Here is a 23,331-nt window from a genome sequence, read left to right as displayed (position 1 = left end):
CAACCCCACAAGGAAACTGGAATCCCTCGGAGACGGCTGCATGGACGGCAGAAGAAGAAAATTCACATCCGTTTCTTCAACCCCAGCCATTGTAGGGACAAAAAGAATAATAATGAATCAAACAGTTTATTTATTATTGGTTTTTATATACCGCGCTACCCCCGAAGGGCTCCGGGCAGTACACCACATAGCTTCACAACAACATACAACTAGAACCCATTAAATTAAAACACAGCGGTCAATATACTAAAACGGCGTCCAGCAATAAAACCCTTATTAAAACCCTCCCAAGGAGGAGGGAAAGAAGGGTCCCATAGATGTGAAAGGGACCCCAAACGCAGGAGAATAAAGGGGGCACTTATCAACGGCTGGACACTCCAAAGGCCCGGTGGAACAGCTCAGTCTTACAGGCCATGCGGAACTCACCAAGATCCCGCAGGGCCCAGACAGCTGGAGGAAGAGTGTCCCACCAGGCAGGGGCCAGGGCCGTAAAGGCCCTGGCCGAGTGGAGGCCAGCCGCATCATCGAGGGCCTGGGGACCACCAACAAATTGGCCTCTCGGCAGCAGTGGCATAGGAGGTTGAGAGCTCGTGTATCTAATCTGGAGGAACCGGGTTTGATTCCCCGCTCTGCTGCCTGAGCTGTGGAGGCTTATCTGGGGAATTCAGATTAGCCTGTACACTCCCACACACACCAGCTGGGTGACCTTGGGCTAGTCACAGCTTCTTGGAGCTCTCTCAGCCCCACCTACCTCACAGGGTGTTTGTTGTGAGGGGGGAAGGGAAAGGAGATTGTAAGCCCCTTTGAGTCTCCTGCAGGAGAGAAAGGAGGGATATAAATCCAAACTCTTCTTCAAACTCTTCTCTGCAGAACGCAGAGGCTGAGTAGGAACATAGGGGGTAACGCGGTCCCGGAGGTACGAGGATCCCAGGCCGCGTAAGGCCAAAGGTCAACACCCATACCTTGAAGATGATTCGGAACTCAACTGAGAGCCAAATTTGACAATTGGTTACCTTTTAACGGTAACCCAGACCTTGCCAGCCAAGGTGGGTGAAATGAGAGCGGCTATCCTGCCTTCTTGTTCCAAAGGGACCGACCCTTGAAGGCTTAAAAGTAGGGTTCACAGAGCGCAAAGCCTTATCTGCCTCCAGAACTGATGTTCAAAGGTATCCTGCCTCTGAACATGGATGCTCGACCACCCCCCTGCCTTCTCTAACAGTATGCTCAGTCCAAGTATCACGCCACCTCCTCTCTCCATCCCAGGCTATTTCAGCCAGCCATCCCTGATGGGTCTCACACGAAGGAATCGACATATAAAAAACCCTTTCAAGCTATCGTCTGCCGCAGTATTTTATGCCAGTAGTCAGACAGGATAAACCACCGGGGAAAAACATTTATAATAAATTGCTTCTTTTCTCCGGCTTAAAACTCAGGGCCTATTAATTTTGTTGGATCCCTTCCTAGTTCCTTGTATTTTTTGGAAAAGGTTACAGAGGACGGCACTCACTCGTGATGGCTTTTAGGTAGAGTCCACGGGACACAGAAGGTTCATTCTCTCTTCCTGGGCAGGAAGCCAGAGGCCAGAGAGACCTGATGCCAGGTTGCTACCCCAAGTCTCATCAGTCTGGCTATATAAATATTGCAGGGAGCCTGGCAGCATTTTCCGGGAGCTGTCACTGGGCCTGTTTGAGGCAGCTCCGCTTGGCCAAAACTGGTTGAAGAATAGTTCACATCCAAGGCCATCAAAATGTATTCACTGGAACATACGATAACAACACTTATTTACTTTGTTAACATCTTGCCTTTCTAGCCAACGGAGACCTAAAACAGCTCACCTTGTTCTCCACTCCTACATGTCATCCTCACAACAATCTTGCGAGGTAAGAACATAAGAACTAGCCTGCTGGATCAGACCAGAGTCCATCTAGTCCAGCACTCTGCTACTCGCAGTGGCCCACCAGGTGCCTTTGGGAGCTCACCTGCAGGATGTGAAAGCAAGGGCCTTCTGCTGCTGCTGCTGCTCCTGAGCACCTGGTCTGCTAAGGCATTTGCAATCTGAGATCAAGGAGGACCAAGATTGGTAGCCATAGATCGACTTCTCCTCCATAAATCTGTCCAAGCCCCTTTTAAAGCTATCCAGGTTAGTGGCCATCACCACCTCCTGCGGCAGCATATTCCAAACACCAATCACATGTTGTGTGAAGAAGTGTTTCCTTTTATTAGTCCTAATTCTTCCCCCCAGCATTTTCAATGAATGCCCCCTGGTTCTAGTATTGTGAGAAAGAGAGAAAAATTTCTCTCTGTCAACATTTTCTACCCCATGCATAATTTTATAGACTTCCATCATATTCCTCCTCAGATGTCTCCTCTCCAAACTAAAGAGCCCCAAACGCTGCAGATGTAGGTTATGTCAAGACTTCTGTGGGAGAGTGGGCATTCAAATCCAGGTCTTCTAGATCCAAGTCTGATACTTTAACCACTTCACCACGCTAGTTCTTTACGGATAGAAGAAGAAGAAGAGTTTGGATTTATATCCCCCCTTTCTTTCCTGTAGGAGACTCCAAGGGGCTTACAATCTCCTTGCCCTTCCCCCCCCCCCCCCACAACAAACACCCTGTGAGGTAGGTGGGGCTGAGAGAGCTCCAAGAAGCTGTGACTAGCCCAAGGTCACCCAGCTGGCATGTGTGGGAGTGCACAGGCTAATCTGAATTCCCCAGATAAGCCTCCACAGCTCAGGCAGCAGAGCGGGGAATCAAACCCGGTTCCTCCAGATTAGAATGCACCTGCTCTTAACCACTTCGCCACTGCTGCTCCTCTAATGAATGGGTTAGAGCAGGGGTAGGGAACCTGCAGCTCTCCAGATGTTCAGGAACTACAATTCCCATCAGCCCCTACCAACCCGCGGCAGTAATTGGCCATGCTGACGAGAGGCTGATGAGGAATGTATGGACCCTGGTACAGCTCTGGAGAGCCGCAGGTTCCCTACCCCTGGGTTAGAGGATGGGGTTTCTGCCAAATAGGGCAAGACTTCGCCTAGCAGGCTACAATCTTACGGCATGTTTACCTCTGCCATTATCTAGCACAGGACTGCCTAGGTGGTTGTCCTTTTCTCCATTTTATTCTCGCAATGACTCTGTGCAGCAGAGTTGGCCAACAGGCAGACTGACTTACCCAAAGACACACCATGTGTTTTGTGGCTACAATAACCAAAACAAAAGTCTCCCCTAGTCCCAGCTTGACACTCTAACCACAACATCACACTGGCTGTCCACGTATTTTTAGCTCTCTTCTCCCATGTTCCAGGGCAACCCCCAGCACCCCAAAGGGAAAATCGGGAAAGATAGGTGTGCAATTGTACCTCAGTGGCGTAGGAGGTTAAGAGCTCGTGTATCTAATCTGGAGGAACCGGGTTTGATTCCCAGCTCTGCCGCCTGAGCTGTGGAGGCTCATCTGGGGAATTCAGATTAGCCTGTGCACTCCCACACACGCCAGCTGGGTGACCTTGGGCTAGTCACAGCTTCTCGGAGCTCTCTCAGCCCTACCTACCTCACAGGGTGTTTGTTGTGAGGGGGGAAGGGCAAGGAGATTGTCAGCCCCTTTGAGTCTCCTGCAGGAGAGAAAGGGGGGATATAAATCCAAACTCCTCCTCCTCCTCCTCTTCTTCTTCTTCTCCTCCTTCTCCTTCTTCTTCAAGTTCAGTATGCTTTTCAAAGTCACCCATGAACACCAGTGATATCCCCAAAGCACATCATGTGTTCCTAAAGAAAATTATACAGCTGTAATTGTTCAGGACTTTGGTCTCACACCATCAGTGTAGTGTAGTGGTTAAGAGTGGGGGACTCTAAGATGGAGAACCAGGTTTGATTCCCCACTCGCCCACGTCGACGGCAGACTATTACCTGGGAAACCTGGTTTGATTCCCTGCTCCCCCACATGAAGCCTGCCAGGTGACCTTGGGCTAGTCACAGTTCTCTGAGAACTCACTGAGCCCCACCCACTTCACAAGGTGTCTGTTGTGGGGAGAGGAAGGGAAAAGGAGTTTGTCAGCCACCTGGCAACTGAGAAAAGTAGGACATGAATCTAAACTCTTCTCTGTTTCACCTCAATCATCTCCGGGCCCCAGGGGCTTCGAAGCAGAAGTCTCGGGCTGTGGATGACGGTAATCAGCAGAGACACTATCAAAGCCATTTCCAAGGCCCGCGGCAAGTTATCTTGGTATTTCCAACTCAACTCGCTCTACAGTAGCTATGACTCGAACAAGACATTACTCAGCACAGGCCCTGAGAAAAAAAATAATATCTCTGCTTGGTCTCATTAGCATTTTTAGCTCTTGCATTTTTAGCAAAGAAAGCCGCGTGGGTTTCCCACACTGTCCTTGCCTGTGCTACTTTTGAACCATGTCTCATTCCTCTTTTCCCGGAATCTTTTCCTTCCTCGTTCTCCACCGCGATGCAACCTGCACTAGATTTCCCCGTACAGGGCTCACGCGGATCCTTCCCCCCACGGCGCATATTTTTAGCTTCCCACCTGATGCTTCCCTGCGAACTTTGTCCTGCAATGCAGTGCTTTTATTACCCCAGAACACCACTTTTTGCACGCCCACAAATGGACATACCTGCTTGCCTCATGGAGACCCACAACTCTCGGCTTAGACCAGGGGTCTTCAAACTATGCCCCCCCCAGATGTTCATGAACTACAATTCCCATCAGCCTTGCCACTTAGCCATGCTGGCAGGGGCTGATGGGAATTGTAGTCCATGAACATCTGGAGGGCCATAGTTTGAAGACCCCTGGCTTAGACGCAGAGGTCTGCAACCTGTGGCTCTCCAGATGTCCATGGACTACAATTCCCATCAGCCCCTGCCAGCATGTCCATCGGGAGAGCCGCAGGTTGCAGCCAGTGACGTAATGTGCATGCACATGTGTGGGCCTGCACAGTTGCGATTCCACTTCCTTCTTGTGCCCTTCCGTTTGGAACTGTGCAGACTCCCTTTTATGCAAACCAACAGATATATATCAAGGGCATCCCGCATCTCTCTTTGCCCCAGTTTCTCCACAATGCCAGTCAAGATGAATAAGCGGAAGCATTTTAAAGAACAGGCATATCCCAAGCCTGGAACACTTAACACAGCCCCTAAAAACCACCCTAATCCAAACGTGACGCAGTTACGTAACACGGCAGAGGGATACCGAGGCTTAGACTAAAGCAGATATTTCCCCTCTTTTTTCGAAAACAAGATAATCTCGGTTCGGAGGGAAAACAGCTGTTGACCTCATGACCGAGGAGGCTGCCGGCACACTGAGAGCCAGCATGGCATAGTGGTTAAGAGTGGGGGACTCAAATCGAAAGAACCGGGTTTGATCCCCTGCTCCTCCACTTGAGCAGGGGACTCTTAACTGATGAACTGGATTTGTTTCCCTGCTCCTACACATGAAGCCTGCTGAATGACCCTGGGAAAGTCACAGCCCTCCAGAGCTCTTTCAGCCCCACCTATCATTATAATTTTATTATTTATTATATTTCATATTCCATAATATTAATTATTATATTTCATATCCCAAAAGGGCTCTGGGCAGTGTGCATCAATAAAAACAATACGACGATATACAATAAATATAAATTAAAACAATACAAATGATTAAACATTTAAAACCCTAAAATCATCACCCTAGCAGCATCAGAAAAAGTGACGGCATCCCATGCTAAGGCCGGGAGGGAACCGGCAATGCCAAAGATGGTATAAAATATAATAGCAAAGCCAGAGACAGTATAAAGTATAATACAGGGGGGCATCAGGAGGGGGCAGGACCCTACCTCCCAAGGTGTCTGTTGTGGGGAGAGGAAGGGAAAGGAGGTTGTAAGCCATCTTGAGTTTCCTTACAGGAAAGAAAGGTGGGCAGTGGTGGGATCCAAAAATTTTTGTAACAGGTTCCCATGGTGGTGGGATTCAAACAGTGGCGTAGCGCCAATGGGGCTGGGTGGGGCACGACAGGGGCATGGCCAGGCATTCTGGGGGCGGGGCATTAATAATTTCTCTGTTACTGTAAAAAACTCTTACTGTAAAAAAAAGTTCCTAATTTCCAGCTGGCATCTTTCTGTCCATAATTTAAACTCATTATAGCAAGTCCTATTGTCTACTGCCAACAGATACAACTACTTCTCCTCTAATTGACTGCCTGTCAAATACTTTATACTTTCAAATACTTAATTTTGTTTCTAGAAATCAAAAGAAGGAGACTTTCCTTAAACAAGGAACTTTACCATATTTCTAAAACCTGTTTTTAAAACAGCACAACAGGGAGAATTATCCCGTTTTCTACCTTCGTTAACCAGCCACATAGGAAACAACAGGACTTTATGATTTTTTGGACCTAATGGAATTTCTAACGGAAAAGCAGACCCAATTAGTAACCCCCTCTCAGGAACTGGTGAGAACCTGCTGGATCCCACCTCTGAAGGTGGGGTATAAATCCAAACTTCTCCTCTTCTCGAACTGGCCACCCTCACTACACCTCTACACCATAGCCAGCATGCTGCAGTGGTCAGTATATTGAATTTAGGACCCCAAAAAACCAAGGTTTGCATCTTCAGCAGTGGTGTAGGAGGTTAAGAGCTCGTGTATCTAATCTGGAGGAACCGGGTTTGATTCCCAGCTCTGCCACCTGAGCTGTGGAGGCTTATCTGGGGAATTCAGATTAGCCTGTGCACTCCCACACATGCCAGCTGGGTGACTTTGGGCTAGTCACAGCTTCTCGGAGCTCTCTCAGCCCCACCTACCTCACAGGGTGTTTGTTGTGAGGGGGGAAGGGCAAGGAGATTCTAAGCCCCTTTGAGTCTCCTGCAGGAGAGAAAGGGGGGATATAAATCCAAACTCTTCTTCTTCTTCTTCACCCTGCTGTGGCAGCTCGCTGGGTGACCTGGGGCCAGTCATTGCTCCCAGCCCAACCCACCTCATGGGTTTGTCACGAGGGTAAAACGGAGGAGTGGAGAATAATATGCGCAACCCTGACGATGGGCAGGATACAAATGTACAAAATAAACACCAGTGGCCCAGCAGAGCTCCACAACCGGCAAAGGAATAAAGGCAGGGTGGCGAAGGCACAAACAGGAGATGAACTTAAGACTTCCTAAACTGGGAAGTCTTTGATTGCAGCTCAGTGACGAAGAGGAAGGGGGAGAGGAAAAGGGTGGGAGCGCCCAAGCCAAGGGATTTGAGGTGATGAACAAATCGCAGAGACACCTTGGGAGCACCCTCGGCACGGCTTCACACATAATGATTTTCTAAAGCAGGATAACGAACACCGGCAGCAATTTAACACATGACTGAGTATGGTTTTCTCCTTTTCGCTCAGATGATTTGGGGTGGGGGGTGGGGATTCACATAGAAAAGAGAGCCAGTGTGGAGTCTTGGTTAAGAGCAGGTGGATTCTAATCTGGAGAACCGGGTTTGATCCCCCATTCCACCACCTGAGTGGCAGAGGCTTATCTGGTGAACCAGATGTGTTTCCGCACTTCCACATTTCTGCTGGGTGACAGAGGAAGAAGAAGAAGAAGAAGAAGAAGAAGAAGAAGAAGAAGAAGAAGAAGAAGAAGAAGAAGAAGAAGAAGAAGAAGAAGAAGAAGAAGAAGAAGAAGAAGGAGGAGGAGGAGGAGGAGGAGGAGGAGGAGGAGGAGGAGGAGGAGGAGGAGGAGGAGTTTGGATTTATATCCCCCCTTTCTCTCCTGCAGGAGACTCAAAGGGGCTTACAATCTCCTTGCCCTTCCCCCCTCACAACAAACACCCTGTGAGGTAGGTGGGGCTGAGAGAGCTCCGAGAAGCTGTGACTAGCCTAAGGTCACCCAGCTGGCGTGTGTGGGAGTGTACAGGCTAATCTGAATTCCCCAGATAAGCCTCCACAGCTCAGGTGGCAGAACTGGGAATCAAACCCGGTTCCTCCAAATTAGATACATGAGCTCTTAACCTCCTACGCCACTGCTTAGGTTAGTCTCAGTTCTCTCTGAACTCTCTCAGCCCCACCTGCCTCACAAGGTGTTTGTTGCGGGGAGAGGAAGGGAGAGGAGTTTGTAAGCCACCTTGAGTCTCCTTACAGGAGAGAAAGGTGAGGTATAAATCCAAACTCTTCTTCTTCCAAAATGCCCCTTACTCAGGGGCTCCAAATCACCCTCTCCTAGGCATAATGCAGGGAAGCTTGGTCAAACCCTAGCCAGGTCTCCACACGGAGAGTTGCCCCAGCTACAAAAGGCCCCTGCCAGATCTGGAGGGTTTACAGCCGTCAATGCAGGACGTAGCCCTGCTCCAACTCCAGTGACCTCATTTCCTTGCATCGGGCACAGCTCCGTTGCCCAACCTGCATTCCGTTTCAAAAATGATTCACACCGTTTCGGAGAAAGCTGCTTAAAAAGACGCAGAGCGTGTGAGGTCAAGCTTTTGCCGACGCCTGTTCAGACTGGCAGAAACTACCTCCCTGATCGTACCGAGTTCCTCCTCATGCGCCGCAATTAAGACTACGAGTCTTTGGGACAAAAAAATGACACTCTACTACCCCGTCTTTCCCAAATTGCTAGAGGACCAAGCCCAGAGTAGATAACAAACTGGCAGCCAGCGTGGTACAGTGGTTAGAATAGGGACTAGGAGGGCAGAGGAAAACTAGGTTCAAATGCCTGCTTGCCAAGTATACTCGGCAGGCCTCTGCCAGGTGTTTCTTCTCAGCCTAACCTATCTCACAAGGTTGTTGGGACGATAAAATGGAGAGAGGACATCTGTGTACGCTATGCTGCGTTCCCTGGAAGGGAGGCAGGATAAAAATATGCCCTGCGTAACAATTAAAAAACAACATGGCAACTAGCCACAAGAGTTCACCACATTTTTTTCTTATCCTCCATCCCTGGTGCTTCACCGTACACTTCTGCGTCCTGCCCCCCAGCCCTGCCTGCTCTCTCTTTCTAAAGCTTTTCCCTATGAATCTGCCTCAGGGTGTAGCAATCGTTCTGAAATAAAGACCTCACCTTTGGCAAGTCATCTCCTGCCCTGCACCATACAGGAAATATCTCCAAGCAAGAACGATGTTCACCTGGTTTCCTAGGTTGTGTACAGTTCATTCATCCCACTGAGCGGCGGGAATGACTTCCCCTTCGTTTCCGTCGTGCCACTAGTGGCCTCGCTGTAAGTATACGGAACATTAGCTGCCGCAGTGAAATTAGCAGTGGACCACGTGGCAAAAGTTTCCAGTCCGGTCGATTTCACTTCTGGAAATTTTTGAAAATGAACAGCGGGGCACTGTTGGTTGACAGCCGCGGAACGCACCACACGCACGTGCATCCTTACACATACTACTTTTTAATTATAATTTTTTAAAACCCATTCCACACAAGGAGCCTGCCTAAGAGTGCCATAAAGTGGAAAGCAGATACTAATCATGGCAAAAAAAAGGAAGCCAAAAAGCGTCGTGCCAAAAAATATACATATCTGTGGCAGCCGTGCTCGACACACACCTGAGGGCTAGCTGTGGACTTGCGGAAGTCTGCACAACTCCTCTGTGCATTAACAACCAAGCCATCTGTGTGGTATTTTTAGCTAGCTCAATACAGACAGATATAAATACAGGATCTATACATAGACATAGTGGCCAATAGGAAGCACTTGGCCAAAACTCATGAATTTTAATGAAACCAGGTCCATTTAAGACAAAAATGTTAGGTTGGCTCCAGTCACCTTTTCCGGCTGTGACTTTTTCCCAGTCGCTCTCCTAACCTCAGCCAACACCTCATGTAGATGAGAAGAGAAGAAGAGTTTGGATTTATATCCCCCCTTTCTCTCCTGTAGGAGACTCAAAGGGGCTGACAATCCCCTTGCCCTTCCCCCCTCACAACAAACACCCTGTGAGGTGGGTGGGGCTGAGAGAGCTCCGAAGAACTGTGACTAGCCCAAGGTCACCCAGCTGGCGTGTGTTGGAGTGCACAAGCTAATCTGGTTCGCCAGATACGCCTCCACGGCTCAAGCGGCAGAGCGGGGAATCAACCCCGGTACTCCAGAATAGAATGCACCTGCTCTCAACCGCTACGCCACTGCTGTTCACGCAGGTCCCAAGATTCCCAGCAAAGCTTTCGGAACGGTTAAAGGATGGGGGGGCTTTCCCCCACATTTTTACCTTAATAAAAGTTGACTGCATCCACCCCACTTAACCTACGGTGGCCATTACGCCCCCTGCGGTTTGAGAGACTGCTCAAGTTTTAACTTTTGCCAGCTGTGGAGTTTCTTTGAATCATAAGCAAACCATCTGTGCGTATCTACCGTGTTTCCCCGAATATAAGACAGTGTCTTATATTAATTTTTGCTCCCAAAGATGCGCTACGTCTTATTTTCAAGGGATGTCTTATTTTTCTGTGTTCTGTTCGTCGGGCATACTTCCAAACAAAAACTTTGCTATGTCTTACTTTCGGGGGATCCCTTATATTTCGCACTTCAGCAAAACCTCTACTATGTCTTATTTTTTGGGGATGTCTTATATTCGGGGAAACAGGGTAGCGATGAGGTTCTTATCATCTCGGCGTAACTGTGCAATCAAAAAACCAAGACCTGTTCGGAGAGGGTCAGAGGAGAGGCTGCCCATCGAAGCAACAGTTCCGCACCAAGCATCCCCTGACTCACGAGGAGGCCATTTCTTGACTCGGCCACTGAAGAAGGCGCTACGTATGACGGCGAGCCAAAAGCCTCGGCAAGGTGTTTAGAGATAGGCAGCCTGTTTGCAGAACCAAACAATCCCCCCCCTCCCCTTGCATAACATTCCCTGAACTTCAAGGTTATGTGATGCTCTTGCCTCTCTCATTCCCCAGCATCTGTCACACAGCACACAGTTTCCATTCAGAAGAAACCGCTCGGCAAGCATGGGGGGGGAAAAGTAATTAACGGGCCCAAATGTAGCAAAAAAAAAAAAAGGAGGGAGAGGGGAATCAGACATTCTGTCCTAACTGGCAAAGGCAGGCGGGTAACAGAGTGACGCAAAGAATGCCAAGACTGTTAGAGGCCTCACAAATACTTTCATCCAAACAATCCCTCCCCAATTTGCAGGGCAGAGAGTCTAGGCCTGTGCAACAAGGGAGCTGATTGGAGAATGTCTCAGGAGCTGAGTTCTTCTGCAAAGCAAACCGAAAGAGAACGGAGGAATATGGAATACTGGAATATGCTGCCACAGGAGGTGGTGATGGCCACTAACCTGGATAGCTTTAAAAGAGGCTTGGACAGATTTGTGGAGGAGAAGTCGATCTATGGCTACCAATCTTGGTCCTCCTTGATCTCAGATTGCAAATGCCTTAGCAGACCAGGTGCTCAGGAGCAGCAGCAGCAGCAGAAGGCCCTTGCTTTCACATCCTGCAGGTGAGCTCACAAAGGCATCTGGTGGGCCACTGCGAGTAGCAGAGTGCTGGACTAGATGGACTCTGGTCTGATCCAGCAGGCTCTTTCTTATGTTCTTATGAGGCAACTGAGAATCTCCACATTCCAGCGGCAGAAGGGGCAGAACGCCACGTGCCAAATGCAAAACCCAGAAAGGATGCCCAACTCCCCAGCTACAAATCAGTGCTTACAAATCTTGATCTTTCTTGATCTGTCAAATGCCTTAGCAGACCATGTGCTCGGGAGCAGCAGCAGCAGAAGGCCATTGCTTTCACATCCTGCATGAGAGCTCCCAAAGGCACCTGGTGGGCCACTGCGAGTAGCAGAGTGCTGGACTAGATGGACTCTGGTCTGATCCAGCAGGCTCTTTCTTATGTTCTTATGAGGCAACTGAGAATCTCCACATTCCAGCGGCAGAAGGGGCAGAACGCCACGTGCCAAATGCAAAACCCAGAAAGGATGCCCAACTCCCCAGCTACAAATCAGTGCTTACAAATCTTGATCTTTCTTGATCTGTCAAATGCCTTAGCAGACCAGGTGCTCGGGAGCAGCAGCAGCAGAAGGCCATTGCTTTCACATCCTGCATGAGAGCTCCCAAAGGCACCTGGTGGGCCACTGCGAGTAGCAGAGTGCTGGACTAGATGGACTCTGGTCTGATCCAGCAGGCTCTTTCTTATGTTCTTACGAGGCAACTGAGAATCTCCACATTCCAGCGGCAGAAGGGGCAGAACGCCACGTGCCAAATGCAAAACTCAGAAAGGATGCCCAACTCCCCAGCTACAAATCAGTGCTTACAAATCTTGATCCTTCTTGATCTGTCAAATGCCTTAGCAGACCAGGTGCTCAGGAGCAGCAGCAGCGGAAGGCCATTGCTTTCACCTCCTGCATGTGAGCTCCCAAAGGCACCTGGTGGGCCACTGCGAGTAGCAGAGTGCTGGACTAGATGGACTCTGGTCTGATCCAGCAGGCTCTTTCTTATGTTCTTACGAGGCAACTGAGAATCTCCACATTCCAGCGGCAGATGGGGCAGAACGCCACGTGCCAAATGCAAAACTCAGAAAGGATGCCCAACTCCCCAGCTACAGTGCTTACAAAACCCCCACCTGAGAACTGTGAACACAGAAAAGTCTGAAAAGCATCTGTGGCAAAATGCAACTCGGCACGCCTGCCGTCTCTCCCTGCTCGGCTCAGGAAGAATCAAAACACCGAGGTAGCGATAAACAAATCTGGAGCAGGGGAAAACTTCCCCTCCGTTTAGTTCTGCAACTCGTTAGCTGCTACCGCCAACAAAGCCGGGATTGTATATGGAGACATGTCAAGGAACCCACAGGTTCCGGATATGCCGTTCCACCCCTCCCTGCCAAGACAGAGTCATATGATGCAATTTGAAGGATTTGAAAGGTGTGCGTTTTGACAGCGCGGCACTAATCCTCGATCTCTGGGCTTCTGTCTCTGGGCTCACATCTGCAAGCCTGCTCTCTTGCTTCCTAGGACAGTGGTGGCGAACCTCTGGCACGGGTGCACTCAGAGCCCTCTCTGTGGGCAAGTGCAAAGAGTCCCCCCCCCCCACATCTAGGCTGGCCTGGGCCGCTGGGCTCAACTATTAGCATTAAACCTAAGACCTAGTTTTAGGGGAGCAGTGTAGGTAACCCTGTTAAGTGCTGTTAAACCCCCGGTTGCTGGCAATGGGGATTGCTTCTGAGTAAACTCTCCTAGGGTCATGATTCACCCATTGGAAGAATTGCACGGTTGCTTCAAAGCAAAGCCACCGTCTACCACCAAGCTTACTCTTGAGTAACGCATGCCTTGGAGCCGACCGTTTTTTTTAAACTAAAACTTCAGTATTAGGTTAAATTGCCGGGTTGGCACTTTGCGATAAATAAGTGGGTTTTGGGTTGCAATTTGGGCACTCGCTCTTGAGAAGGTTCACCATCACTGTCCTAGGAAAACCCATTGGTCACAAGCATCGGGAAACCACGTCAATATTTCCCAGTCTCTCCAAATGAGGTCAATGCAACGGAAGCCAGACACCTCTAGCAAAACCAGTACGTTCATCTCATACCTGCATCTCATACCCATATGTTCCTGACGTGCAATTCCCATTCAAATCCTCAATCTACTGTGTGGCCCCCGAGCAAGTCACGATCTCCCAGTCATGGGCAAAAGCAATTTAAATGCCTTGCTGACATTCTGCTTCAAGGAATTCCCAGCAAAGAGGAAAGGTAGACCTGCGGCCACTTCTGACAAAAATTAAGTACCTTGTAGTGGCTTCCTTCCACTTTCTGTGAATTTAGGCAGATTGTGAGAGGGAAGGCAGGAAGGAATCGGTCAGTTTTCAGTCCTCGTGGACCTTTCTTACAACTCGTCGCTTGGGGTCAGGAAAGAATTTTCCTCCAGGCCCAACCGGTCAGGGATCGTAAAGGTTTTTTCTGCCTCCTGTGGGCATAGAGCAGGGGTCACTGAGGCAGTAGAGGGGAAGGTAGCTGTGAATTTCCTCCATTGTGCAAGGGATTGGATGACATGACCCTCGAGGCCTCTTCTGAATTCCCCAGAAGTGCAGGAGCAGCAGTGGCGTAGTGGGTTAAGAGCTCGTGTATCTAATCTGGAGGAACCGGGTTTGATTCCCAGCTCTGCCGCCTGAGCTGTGGAGGCTCATCTGGGGAATTCAGATTAGCCTGTGCACTCCCACACACGCCAGCTGGGTGACCTTGGGCTAGTCACAGCTTCTCGGAGCTCTCTCGGCCCCACCTACCTCACAGGGTGTTTGTTGTGAGGGGGGAAGGGCAAGGAGATTGTAAGCCCCTTTGAGTCTCCCACAGGAGAGAAAGGGGGGATATAAATCCAAACTCTTCTTCTTCTTCTAGCTCTGGGCGAATCTTTTGGCCTTAGATTCCCCATCAGTAACACATGATTGTTTTTAAAGAAAACCATCCTGCCTTACAGGACAGCTGTGGAGAAAGAGAAGGCATTTTAAAAGGGGTGATAATTCTGGCCGCCGCCACCCCACCTATTGGGGGTCTCTCCTGGGGGCACAGTTGAAGCAAACAGATGTTACAAACTGCACGCCAGTTCAGGAAAAGTTCTAAAATCAGCCCTGCCCAACCAGTCGACAAGAAGGTGAGCTTTGCAGCAGCTGGAAAGTGAAAAGAAAAACTATACTAGGGCTGACAACTCAACAGAGCTAAGAGGGAGGCGACCCAGTAGGCAGAATCACCCTTGCGCTACTAGAGGCATCAGGAATGTGTGCCATCCACGGGTTCCAGGCCCGGCAGGTGTGCCTTTACGAGGCACGATCGGTAAGCAATAAAAAGTTTTGCTCCTGTGCCTGAAAAGCTTCAGGGCCACCGAGCCTTTGCAAAAGACAAAGCAGCTGGCCGGGGTGGGTTTGGGGATCCCTCTTCCCTGAGCATTTGGCAACCCGGCTGAAAACCCAGTCCTCTCCCCAGCACACAGATGTGCGGCCACTGTGACCTTTGACTGGCCCCAGGGTCAAGCAGCTGTTCCTAAGCTCACCCCCCCCTCCGCCAGAACAGACGGCTGTACCCCCACAGTCAAGAAGCAACGTCCACAGCTGGGGCATCAGCGACGCCAGGAGATTCCCAGATCTCAGTGCTGACCCCTTGACCCCAAAGGACTTCACAAGCCAAGCTTCCCGCCTCTGCCCCACCGCTCAGGTGGAGGAGACTGGACCCCAAAACCACGTGCCCTCATTAGATCCAAAGCCAAGGAAGAGCCAGCATCGCCCCCTGGGTCTACTCTACACAAAGGCTGCACGCCCCAATCCCTAGGAGGGGGGCACCAGCGCCCCTCTCCCTCCCCCCAAGCCTGGGAGCATCCCGGCCCTTGACCCTGACCCGCAGTCGCGCCTCTGCCCCGTTCCCACGTTCTCCTGCGCAGGGATGATGTCACCCGCATACCTGCCCGGCGGTCCCGCGCGGTCCCCTCTCCGCGGAGCCGTCATCCCCGGCAGCAAGCAGATCGCCCGGCGCAAGCCCCGCCCCCCCGGCAGCCTATTAGCGGCGAGGGCAGACCCCTCCCTAGCACACTATCCGTCCGCGCGCTCCCATTGGCTGCTCCGCGGCCGTGCAGACTCGGCTCCTGAGGAAGGCGGGGGCTGGGGGGAGCCGAGGCCACGCCTCTTAAAGGGACCGCGTCCGCCCCGAGAGTATCCCCCGTCGCAACCCAGAGGGAAACCCGCTCGCAGACGCTCCTGGGCGCTTAACGATCCATCACGGAGAGCCCGAAGGAGTGGCTTCCCGATAAGGATGCAGAGAAGGCTGCGGCGGTGGAAACTGACATGCGTGCCCGCTCCTAAATCCTACTTTAGGTTTACTACTCCCCAGAAAGTCAGGGCCACGCTGCTGCTCGGGCATATTTACGCAGAAGTGATCCAGTGATCGTCAGCCTCCCACGTGGGCGTGCAGAAGCGAGCTGCCCTGTTTTCAAGGGGACTTGCTCCCCGTTAACAGAATTGGGAACCGGCACCCGAACAGACAGGACACGTGGCCTCTCTTGCGGCCAAGCAAGCCCTGTCCGTTGTCAGCCTTCCCCCAAGCCCAAGCCCGTGCGTGTAGGTCGGGATCTGCCGCTTCCCGAGGTGCCAAGACTCACTCCTCTGCACAGGTCGAGCTGCATTCTTGTTACTGCTAACTCACCAACTGCAAAGCTTGCCCAGGGGTTGCAAATGGGTTTTGGGCCGCCTGGTGGGAGCAGAGCCAAAAAGTAAGCTCTGCCTTCCTATTTCTTGCCCGGCAGTCCCTCCTCATATCTCCCCCCCACACATACACACACGCGCCATAGAATCAGAGTGTTGGAAGAGACCCCAAGGGTCATCAAGTCCAACCCCCTGCCATGCAGGAACACACAACCAAAGCACTCCTGACAGATGGCCATCCAGCCTCTCTTTAAAAGCCTCCAAAGAAGGAGACTCCAGCACACTCCAAGGAGAGGAGGCGGCTGAGGGGGGATATGATTGAAGTCTACAAAATTATGCATGGGGTAGAAAATGTTGACAGAGAGAAATTTTTCTCTCTTTCTCACAATACTAGAACCAGGGGGCATTCATTGAAAATGCTGGGGGGAAGAATTAGGACTAATAAAAGGAAACACTTCTTCACGCAACGTGTGATTGGTGTTTGGAAGATGCTGCCACAGGAGGTGGTGATGGCCACTCACCTGGATAGCTTTAAAAGGGGCTTGGACAGATTTATGGAGAAGTCGATTTATGGCTACCAATCTTGATCCTCCTTGATCTGAGATTGCAAATGCCTTAACAGACCAGGTGATCGGGAGCAACAGCCGCAGAAGGCCATTGCGTTCACATCCTACATGTGAGCTCCCAAAGGCACTTGGTGGGCCACTGCGAGTAGCAGAGTGCTGGACTAGATGGACTTTGGTCTGATCCAGCTGGCTTGTTCTTATGTTCTTATGTAGTGCATCCCACTGTCGAACAGCCCGCTTACTGCCAATACGTTTTTCCTGATGTTTAGGTGGAACCTCTTTTCCTTCACCTTGAACTCCTGGTCCTGGTCTCTGGAGCCGCAGAAAACAAGCTTGCTCCCTCACCAACATGACACCCCTTCAAATATCTAAACAGGGCTATCAGGTCACCTCTTAACCTTCTCTTCACCAAACGAAACATACCCAGTTGGCTGGATTCCAGACCTTTCACCGTGGCAGGTTCCAAATCCAGGTGCTCCCTCTGTCCCCTTATCCAGACAAGCAACTGGCCCCCGTCACCCCAGAGACGCCCACCAAGAGATCCATCAACCTGCTCATCCTCCAAAGAGTTCTATGCCCCAGCTTCCCAACAGTGCCCTTCAGGGGCTGCGAAAAATCCAAATGGGCACGGACTGTGCCATTTTTGCACAGCTTAATCTGTTAATACTGATGCTATGCCTTAGTTCTAGCTTCCAGATGTCTGGTTGGTTCCAGACTTCTGTCATCCTAAGGCCCTGTTCATCGACTGCCCTATTTTGTCAGTTGCTTCGGTTGGCTTTGTATATTTCGCCTTGAGTCCCTGTGAGATGGGAGGATGATCAGTAACCCAAATAAATCAATAATGTTTCCAAACCAGAGGGAGAAGGCGGAGGAGTTTGGATTAATATCCCCCACCCTTTCAAGCAGGCTTACCCACTCTTTTCCCCTTCCTCTCCCCACAACAGACACCTTGTGAGGTAGGTGGGGCTGAGAGAGTTCTGACCATACTGTGACTAGCCCAAGGTCACCCCGCAGGCTTTATGTGTGGGAGCAGGGAAACTAATCCAGTTCACCAAATAAGAGTCCGCTGCTCAAGGGAGGAATCAAATCCGGTTCTCCAGATTATAGTGCACTGCTCTTAACCACTACACCACACTGGCATGTATGCTCAGAGATAAATCTCATTTTATTCCAGGTCGCTCACTCCTAGGTAAGAGTTACTCCAAGGTAACTCTACAGCTAGTTTCTACTCCCAGCAGAGTAATCCTTGCTGTCCTTTGAAATGCTTCTAACATGTTTCCTTCTCTCTTCCTACCACTGTAACATATTTCCTTCTCTCTTCCTACTCACCCCTCCCTGACAGAGCTCTTGAGCAGCAGTGGCATAGTGGTTAAGAGCAGGTGCACTCTAATCCGGAGGAACTGGGTTTGATTCCCCGCTCTGCTGCTTCAGCTGTGGAGGCTTATCTGGGGAATTCAGATTAGCCTGGGCACTCCCACACATGTCAGCTGGGTGACCTTGGGCTAGTCACAGCTTCTCGGAGCTCTCTCAGCCCCACCTACCTCACAGGGTGTTTGTTGTGAGGGGGGAAGGGCAAGGAGTCTCTTTGAGTCTCCCGCAGGAGAGAAAGGGGGGATATAAATCCAAACTCTTCTTCTTCTGACAACTGCACGGCAGGCAGATATTCACCCGAGGAAGTTTCCCCTCCTACTATTATAGCCAGGCTGTAGAAAAGCGATGTCTTTTGGAGTGGTGACTGAGGTCCTAATGAATGCAGGAAGTAAACCCCAAGCCCTTCAAAAGGACTTTCGAGGACGTTTGCGTAGGATTACTGATTTCCTTTAGAGGACGTTTTGTGTAGGATTACTGATTTCCTTCCAATTGTTTAGCCGGTTTTTCAGCCTCCCCACAACGCAGCTATTCATCGATGGCAGGTCCCGTGAAAGGGGAAGAGGACTTAAACACCTTCCTTACTACGCATGTGCCTGCCGTGCTTGACTAACCGTTCCCACCTATGGCTACCAGCCAGGATCCAGACTGGCAAGAAGGGCGGCGAGCTTTTCTCACTCCTTCAACCTGTCATTATGCTATTTGTTTCCACTCCGTGAACATAAACAAGCACCCGGCCTGAGCTCTGGATCCCTGCCATGGAAACTCTCATTTTCACAACACGGCGCTGCTGAGCCCACCCAGCACAAAGTGGGCCAACACGCCCCGGCATCAACACAACAGCGACTAATTTCGAGACAACCAAGGAAATAGGACGAGATGCCTGGCGTTCCTTCCCCCTGCCGCACACTCCACGGAGCTGAACCGAACCCCACCGAAGCCTGAGCATAATCTCTCTGTGCCCAGCACAAGGTTGTAACTTGCATCAAACTGTTCAGTACAGCCGGTTCTCTTTCTCTGCTGCATGTTATAAAGTATGAACCTTCAGAGGTACCTTCTGGTAGCCAGCCCGGCACTGATAACACCACAGAAACCAAAAGAATAGTGAATAATTGGCTGGGCAAACATCAGGGGTCTGCAACCTGCGGCTCTCCAGATGTCCATGGACTACAAATCCCACCAGCCCCTGCCAGCATGGCCAATTGGCAGGGGTGTGTTGGCAGGGAATTGTAGTCCATGGACATCTGTAGTCCATGGAGAGCCACAGGTTGCAGAGCCCTGATCCAACTCACTTGTTGAAAATTTGCCAAAGTACAAAGAAGAAGAAGAAGAAGAAGAAGAAGAGGAGTTTGGATTTATATCCCCCCTTTCTCTCCTGCAAGAGACTCAAAGGGGCTTACAATCTCCTTGCCCTTCCCCCCTCACAACAAACACCCTGTGAGGTAGGTGGGGCTGAGAGAGCTCCGAAAAGCTGTGACTAGCCCAAGGTCACCCAGCTGGTGTGTGTGGGAGTGTACAGGCTAATCTGAATTCCCCAGATAAGCCTCCACAACTCAAGTGGCAGAGCTGGGAACCAAACCCGGTTCCTCCAGATTAGAATGCACCTGCTCTTAACCACTACGCCACTGCTGCTCAAGAGCTCTGTCAGGGAGGGGCGGGTAGGAAGAGAGAAGGAAATATGTTAGAAGCATTTCAAAGGACAGCAAGGATTACTCTGTGGGAGTAGAAACTAGCTGTAGAGTTACCTAGGAATAACTCTTACCCAGGTGTAAGCAACCTGGAATAAAATGAGATTTATCTCTGAGCATACATACCAGTGTGGTGTACTGGTTAAGAGATTCCTCAGTAGAATCTCAAAACTTGATGTACACATTCAAGGCAAAAGTCTCCATTTCAGCAACCCGCTGTCTCAATCTGATTTTGAGTAGGGAAGGGAACATATAATGCACACTCGCTTCAAACCAGTTCGATTTGCAGGAAAGGACAGGGTAGTAAGGCTGGCTGGCAGATGAGAGGGAAATGCATCGCTTGGAGAAGATACTTTCGTTCTGTTCCTAAAGGAGCTCTTGGCCTGACCCAGCCCAGGCCGGTCTTATCTAACTGCAGGAGCTAAGCAGGGCAGGTCCTGTCTATTGCTGGGCAGGAGGTCACCAAGGAAAACAGGAGTCACTGTGCAGAGACAAGGCAAAGGCCAACGATCACTCTTTAACCTTGAAAACCCACTGGGGTGGCCGTAAGTCTGGTGTGGCTTGATAGCATTTTACACACACAAAAGGGGTCATACATGATTTGCACGAACACTACGGTTTGTGGGAACAAAGAAGAGTTTGGATTTATATCCCCCTTTTCTCTCCTGCAGGAGACTCAAAGGGGCTTACAATCTCCTTTCCCTTCCCCCCTCACAACAAACACCCTGTGAGGTGGGTGGGGCTGAGAGAGCTCCAAAGAGCTGTGACTGGCCAAGGTCACTTGGCAGCAGCTGGCGTATTATTGGGAGTGTACAGGCTAATCTGAATTCCCCAGATAAGCCTCCACAACTCAAGTGGCAGAGCTGGGAATCAAACCCGGTTCCTCCAGATTAGATACACGAGCTCTTAACCTCCTACGCCACTGCTGCTCCCCAAAGGGAGAATTTGTAAGAGATGGCAACATGTTGCTTTTACACAAAGAAGGTATTATTAAGTGTTTTCCTAAAATGTAAGACTATAGTAAGTATTTTCACAGATAAACATATTTTAGTGCACAAATATAGGCGTTAGTTAGAAGTCACAAAGAATATAGCCTTCACAGAAAATACAAAGGTTGTTGAACACTGACTATAATTTAGCTTTATAAAAGTTTATGTAGAGTTCATATAAAGTTCACTTTAAAAATGTTAGAAGTCCAGTTGACTCCACGGTTATCATGTCTCCTCTTTTGAAGTCAGTCAGGAGGGGAGCATAGTGACCTGGAAAGCACACCTGCTCTGGGATCATACCCCACCTGAACGATACTAATTGGAACAGAAGGAGAGATTAATGGCTTGACTGTCATATCTCCTTCTTTGAAGTCCGTTAGTAGAAAAAGGGAGTGTAATGATAACGTGTGTTTGCCGGTATACTTGCTCTAATGAGCTGGCAGGAAAAAGGGTTTAAGAATTTAGTAGGGGAAAGTTCATAATACATTTTTACGTTTAAAATGCTTCTATATTGTAACTAAGTAATGGAACTTAAAGGATATATGTATTTTGAGTGTGCTTTGTGAGAATCTTTGTATAATTCCTTAGGAAATGTCTTTTTCTCAGTTCATAAGGCAGTTTGCTTCTTTAGAGAGGGCCCTAAATGCCAGCTGACCCACAGAAACTCTATTGAGGAATCCGATTAAGCCTTTTAGACTGATAGCTACCAGTTTAATCCAATATTTTGACAAATCTTATAAAGAAACATTTCAAGATGCTGCTGAAGCCACAGTTCTAATATGGTTATAGGAAGGTGGGTTACCCGGGATCCAAGTTCCAACTAGTAGGCCTGGGTCCTTGTGTCAAGAGAGGCACCTGCTGATAAGCAACCCTTGGATGAACCTACGATGTCCTAACAGAAAGAAAATATATCATGAAGATACTAACAGGGTTGACACTAATTGCAGGAATTGACCATATAAAGAAATATTAATTGGAGGAGATGCCACCTGGTATATGACATAATATGTCCAGATGAATTGTAATAGGCTGAGCCCTCTTATCTCCTGCCAATGGAGACGAGAGGGAGGGATTGGGTGGTCCTAAAATGGAAATATAAGCTGCTGCACAGCCAGGGAACTGTGTCTCTCTCTCTGAGAGGGCACCCGGGCTTGCAAGACCGAGAACCAATAAAAGCTTTGTTACCTGCTTCACCAACTTTGTCCAGATTATTTTGAGGGTCCTTGGACCCACGTTTCTAACAAATTTGATGTCAACGTGTATCAGGGTTGACTCAAACGGGAATGAGTGCCACTTAAAGGTATATCATTTGGTGTTTTGTCACCGCATAGCTTACTGGCAAATGTATGAATTGCCTGTTGGAAAAGTACTATATGAAGACTCTGTGGATGGTGCTTACTTGTGATGGCAATCTACAAGTTAAAATTGCCTCCTAACATTCTGATCACTGAAGAAGAAGAAGAGTTTGGATTTATATCCTCCCTTTCTCTCCTGTAATGAGACTCAACGGGGCTTACAAGCTCCTCTCCCTTCCCTCCCCCGCCCCACACACCCTGTGAGATGGGTGGGGCTGAGAGAGCTCCAAAGAACTGTGACTAGCCCAAGGTCACCCAGCTGGCATGTGTTGGGAGTGCACAAGCTAATCTGGTTCCCCAGATAAGCCTCCACAGCTGAAGTGGCGGAGCGGGGAATCAAACTCGGTTCTCCAGATTAGAGTGAACCTGCTCTTAACCACTACACCACGCCGGCTCTCTAAACTGAGCAGATCAGAAGACAACCTGGTAAGCAAAGAATGGCTAATTCTGTCTACTAATTCTGTCTTCTAAGTGTCACTGTAGCACATGTGGATTATTCAAGAACAGAGGGTAAAAAAGAGTGTAAAGCCATTCTTACGAGGCAGCAAGAATGGATCAGGCAACAGGCCAAAACTGTCATGCACGGAAGGCCTGGTGCAAATCATCCGGCAGCCTGTCAACCCCACCTACTCTGAACAAAGACCAAAAAAAAAAAAAAGTCAAACTTTGCTTGGGGAGCAAAGTAAACAATAAGGATTAATAACGAAGTTAAGACCGGAACTAGGGCATGAGATTGCTAGGGAGAGAGGTCTGTGGTGGTTGAAGTTGATGCCAAGTGCCAGAAAAGCAGACGTCATCACACAGCCCAAGGCAGGGTGCACTATAGGTTCACCCCCCCCCCATATCTGGCCCTGAGCCAAGGAAGATTCTCTGGTAGCCGCTTGTCTGTGCACAGCTCCTCGGGATCAAACCATCTCATCCTGCTTTGTCAGACCAGCTTGCAGCATAGCCGGAAACAGTAAACCAGGCACCAGCCTCAGTAAGGGAGCCCAAGGGAGCTTCCTGCAAGAGGAGGCATTCTCCCCACAGCCCCTCCAGCCTCCTGCACTACAACCCTCCGGAGGCACAGCCAGCCCAAACCCTTGCCAAAGTTTCGGGCAGGGACCATCCTCCTTAGAGGCCCCTCCTTTGCCATCACACTTTTAAAGGGTTGCCAGGTAGGCAAAATCTATCAGTCAGCGTGGTGTAGTGGTTAAGAGGAGGTGGATTCTAATCTGGAGAACCGGGTTTGATTCCCCACTCCTCCACCTGAGTGGCAGAGGCTTCTCTAGTGAACCAGATGTGTTTCTGCACTCCTGCATTCCTGCTGGGTGACCTT

The 23,331-nt window shown here is 49.8% G+C and overlaps 1 protein-coding gene across 2 annotated transcripts in view; it reads right to left on the bottom strand.

The window, feature by feature from the left end:
• The window catches only part of GRAMD2A (GRAM domain containing 2A), a 62,732-nt gene extending 47,350 nt beyond the window's left edge, over positions 1–15,382 (bottom strand). The window contains exon 1 of one of the 2 annotated variants that reach the window (XM_048481960.1): positions 15,311–15,382. In XM_048481960.1, coding sequence (XP_048337917.1) covers positions 15,311–15,354 — 44 coding nt within the window. In that variant the 5' untranslated portion in view covers positions 15,355–15,382. The remainder of the gene's footprint in view (positions 1–15,310) is intronic. The other variant, XM_048481962.1, reaches the window with a different exon arrangement.
• Positions 15,383–23,331: the final 7,949 nt, after the last annotated feature.

The sequence above is a fragment of the Sphaerodactylus townsendi genome, linkage group LG17 (genome assembly GCF_021028975.2).
Source record: "Sphaerodactylus townsendi isolate TG3544 linkage group LG17, MPM_Stown_v2.3, whole genome shotgun sequence".
In the NCBI taxonomy this organism is placed as follows: domain Eukaryota; kingdom Metazoa; phylum Chordata; class Lepidosauria; order Squamata; family Sphaerodactylidae; genus Sphaerodactylus; species Sphaerodactylus townsendi.
Note: the sequence above shows the minus strand (reverse complement) of the source record. Positions and strands in the feature narration are given on the sequence as shown.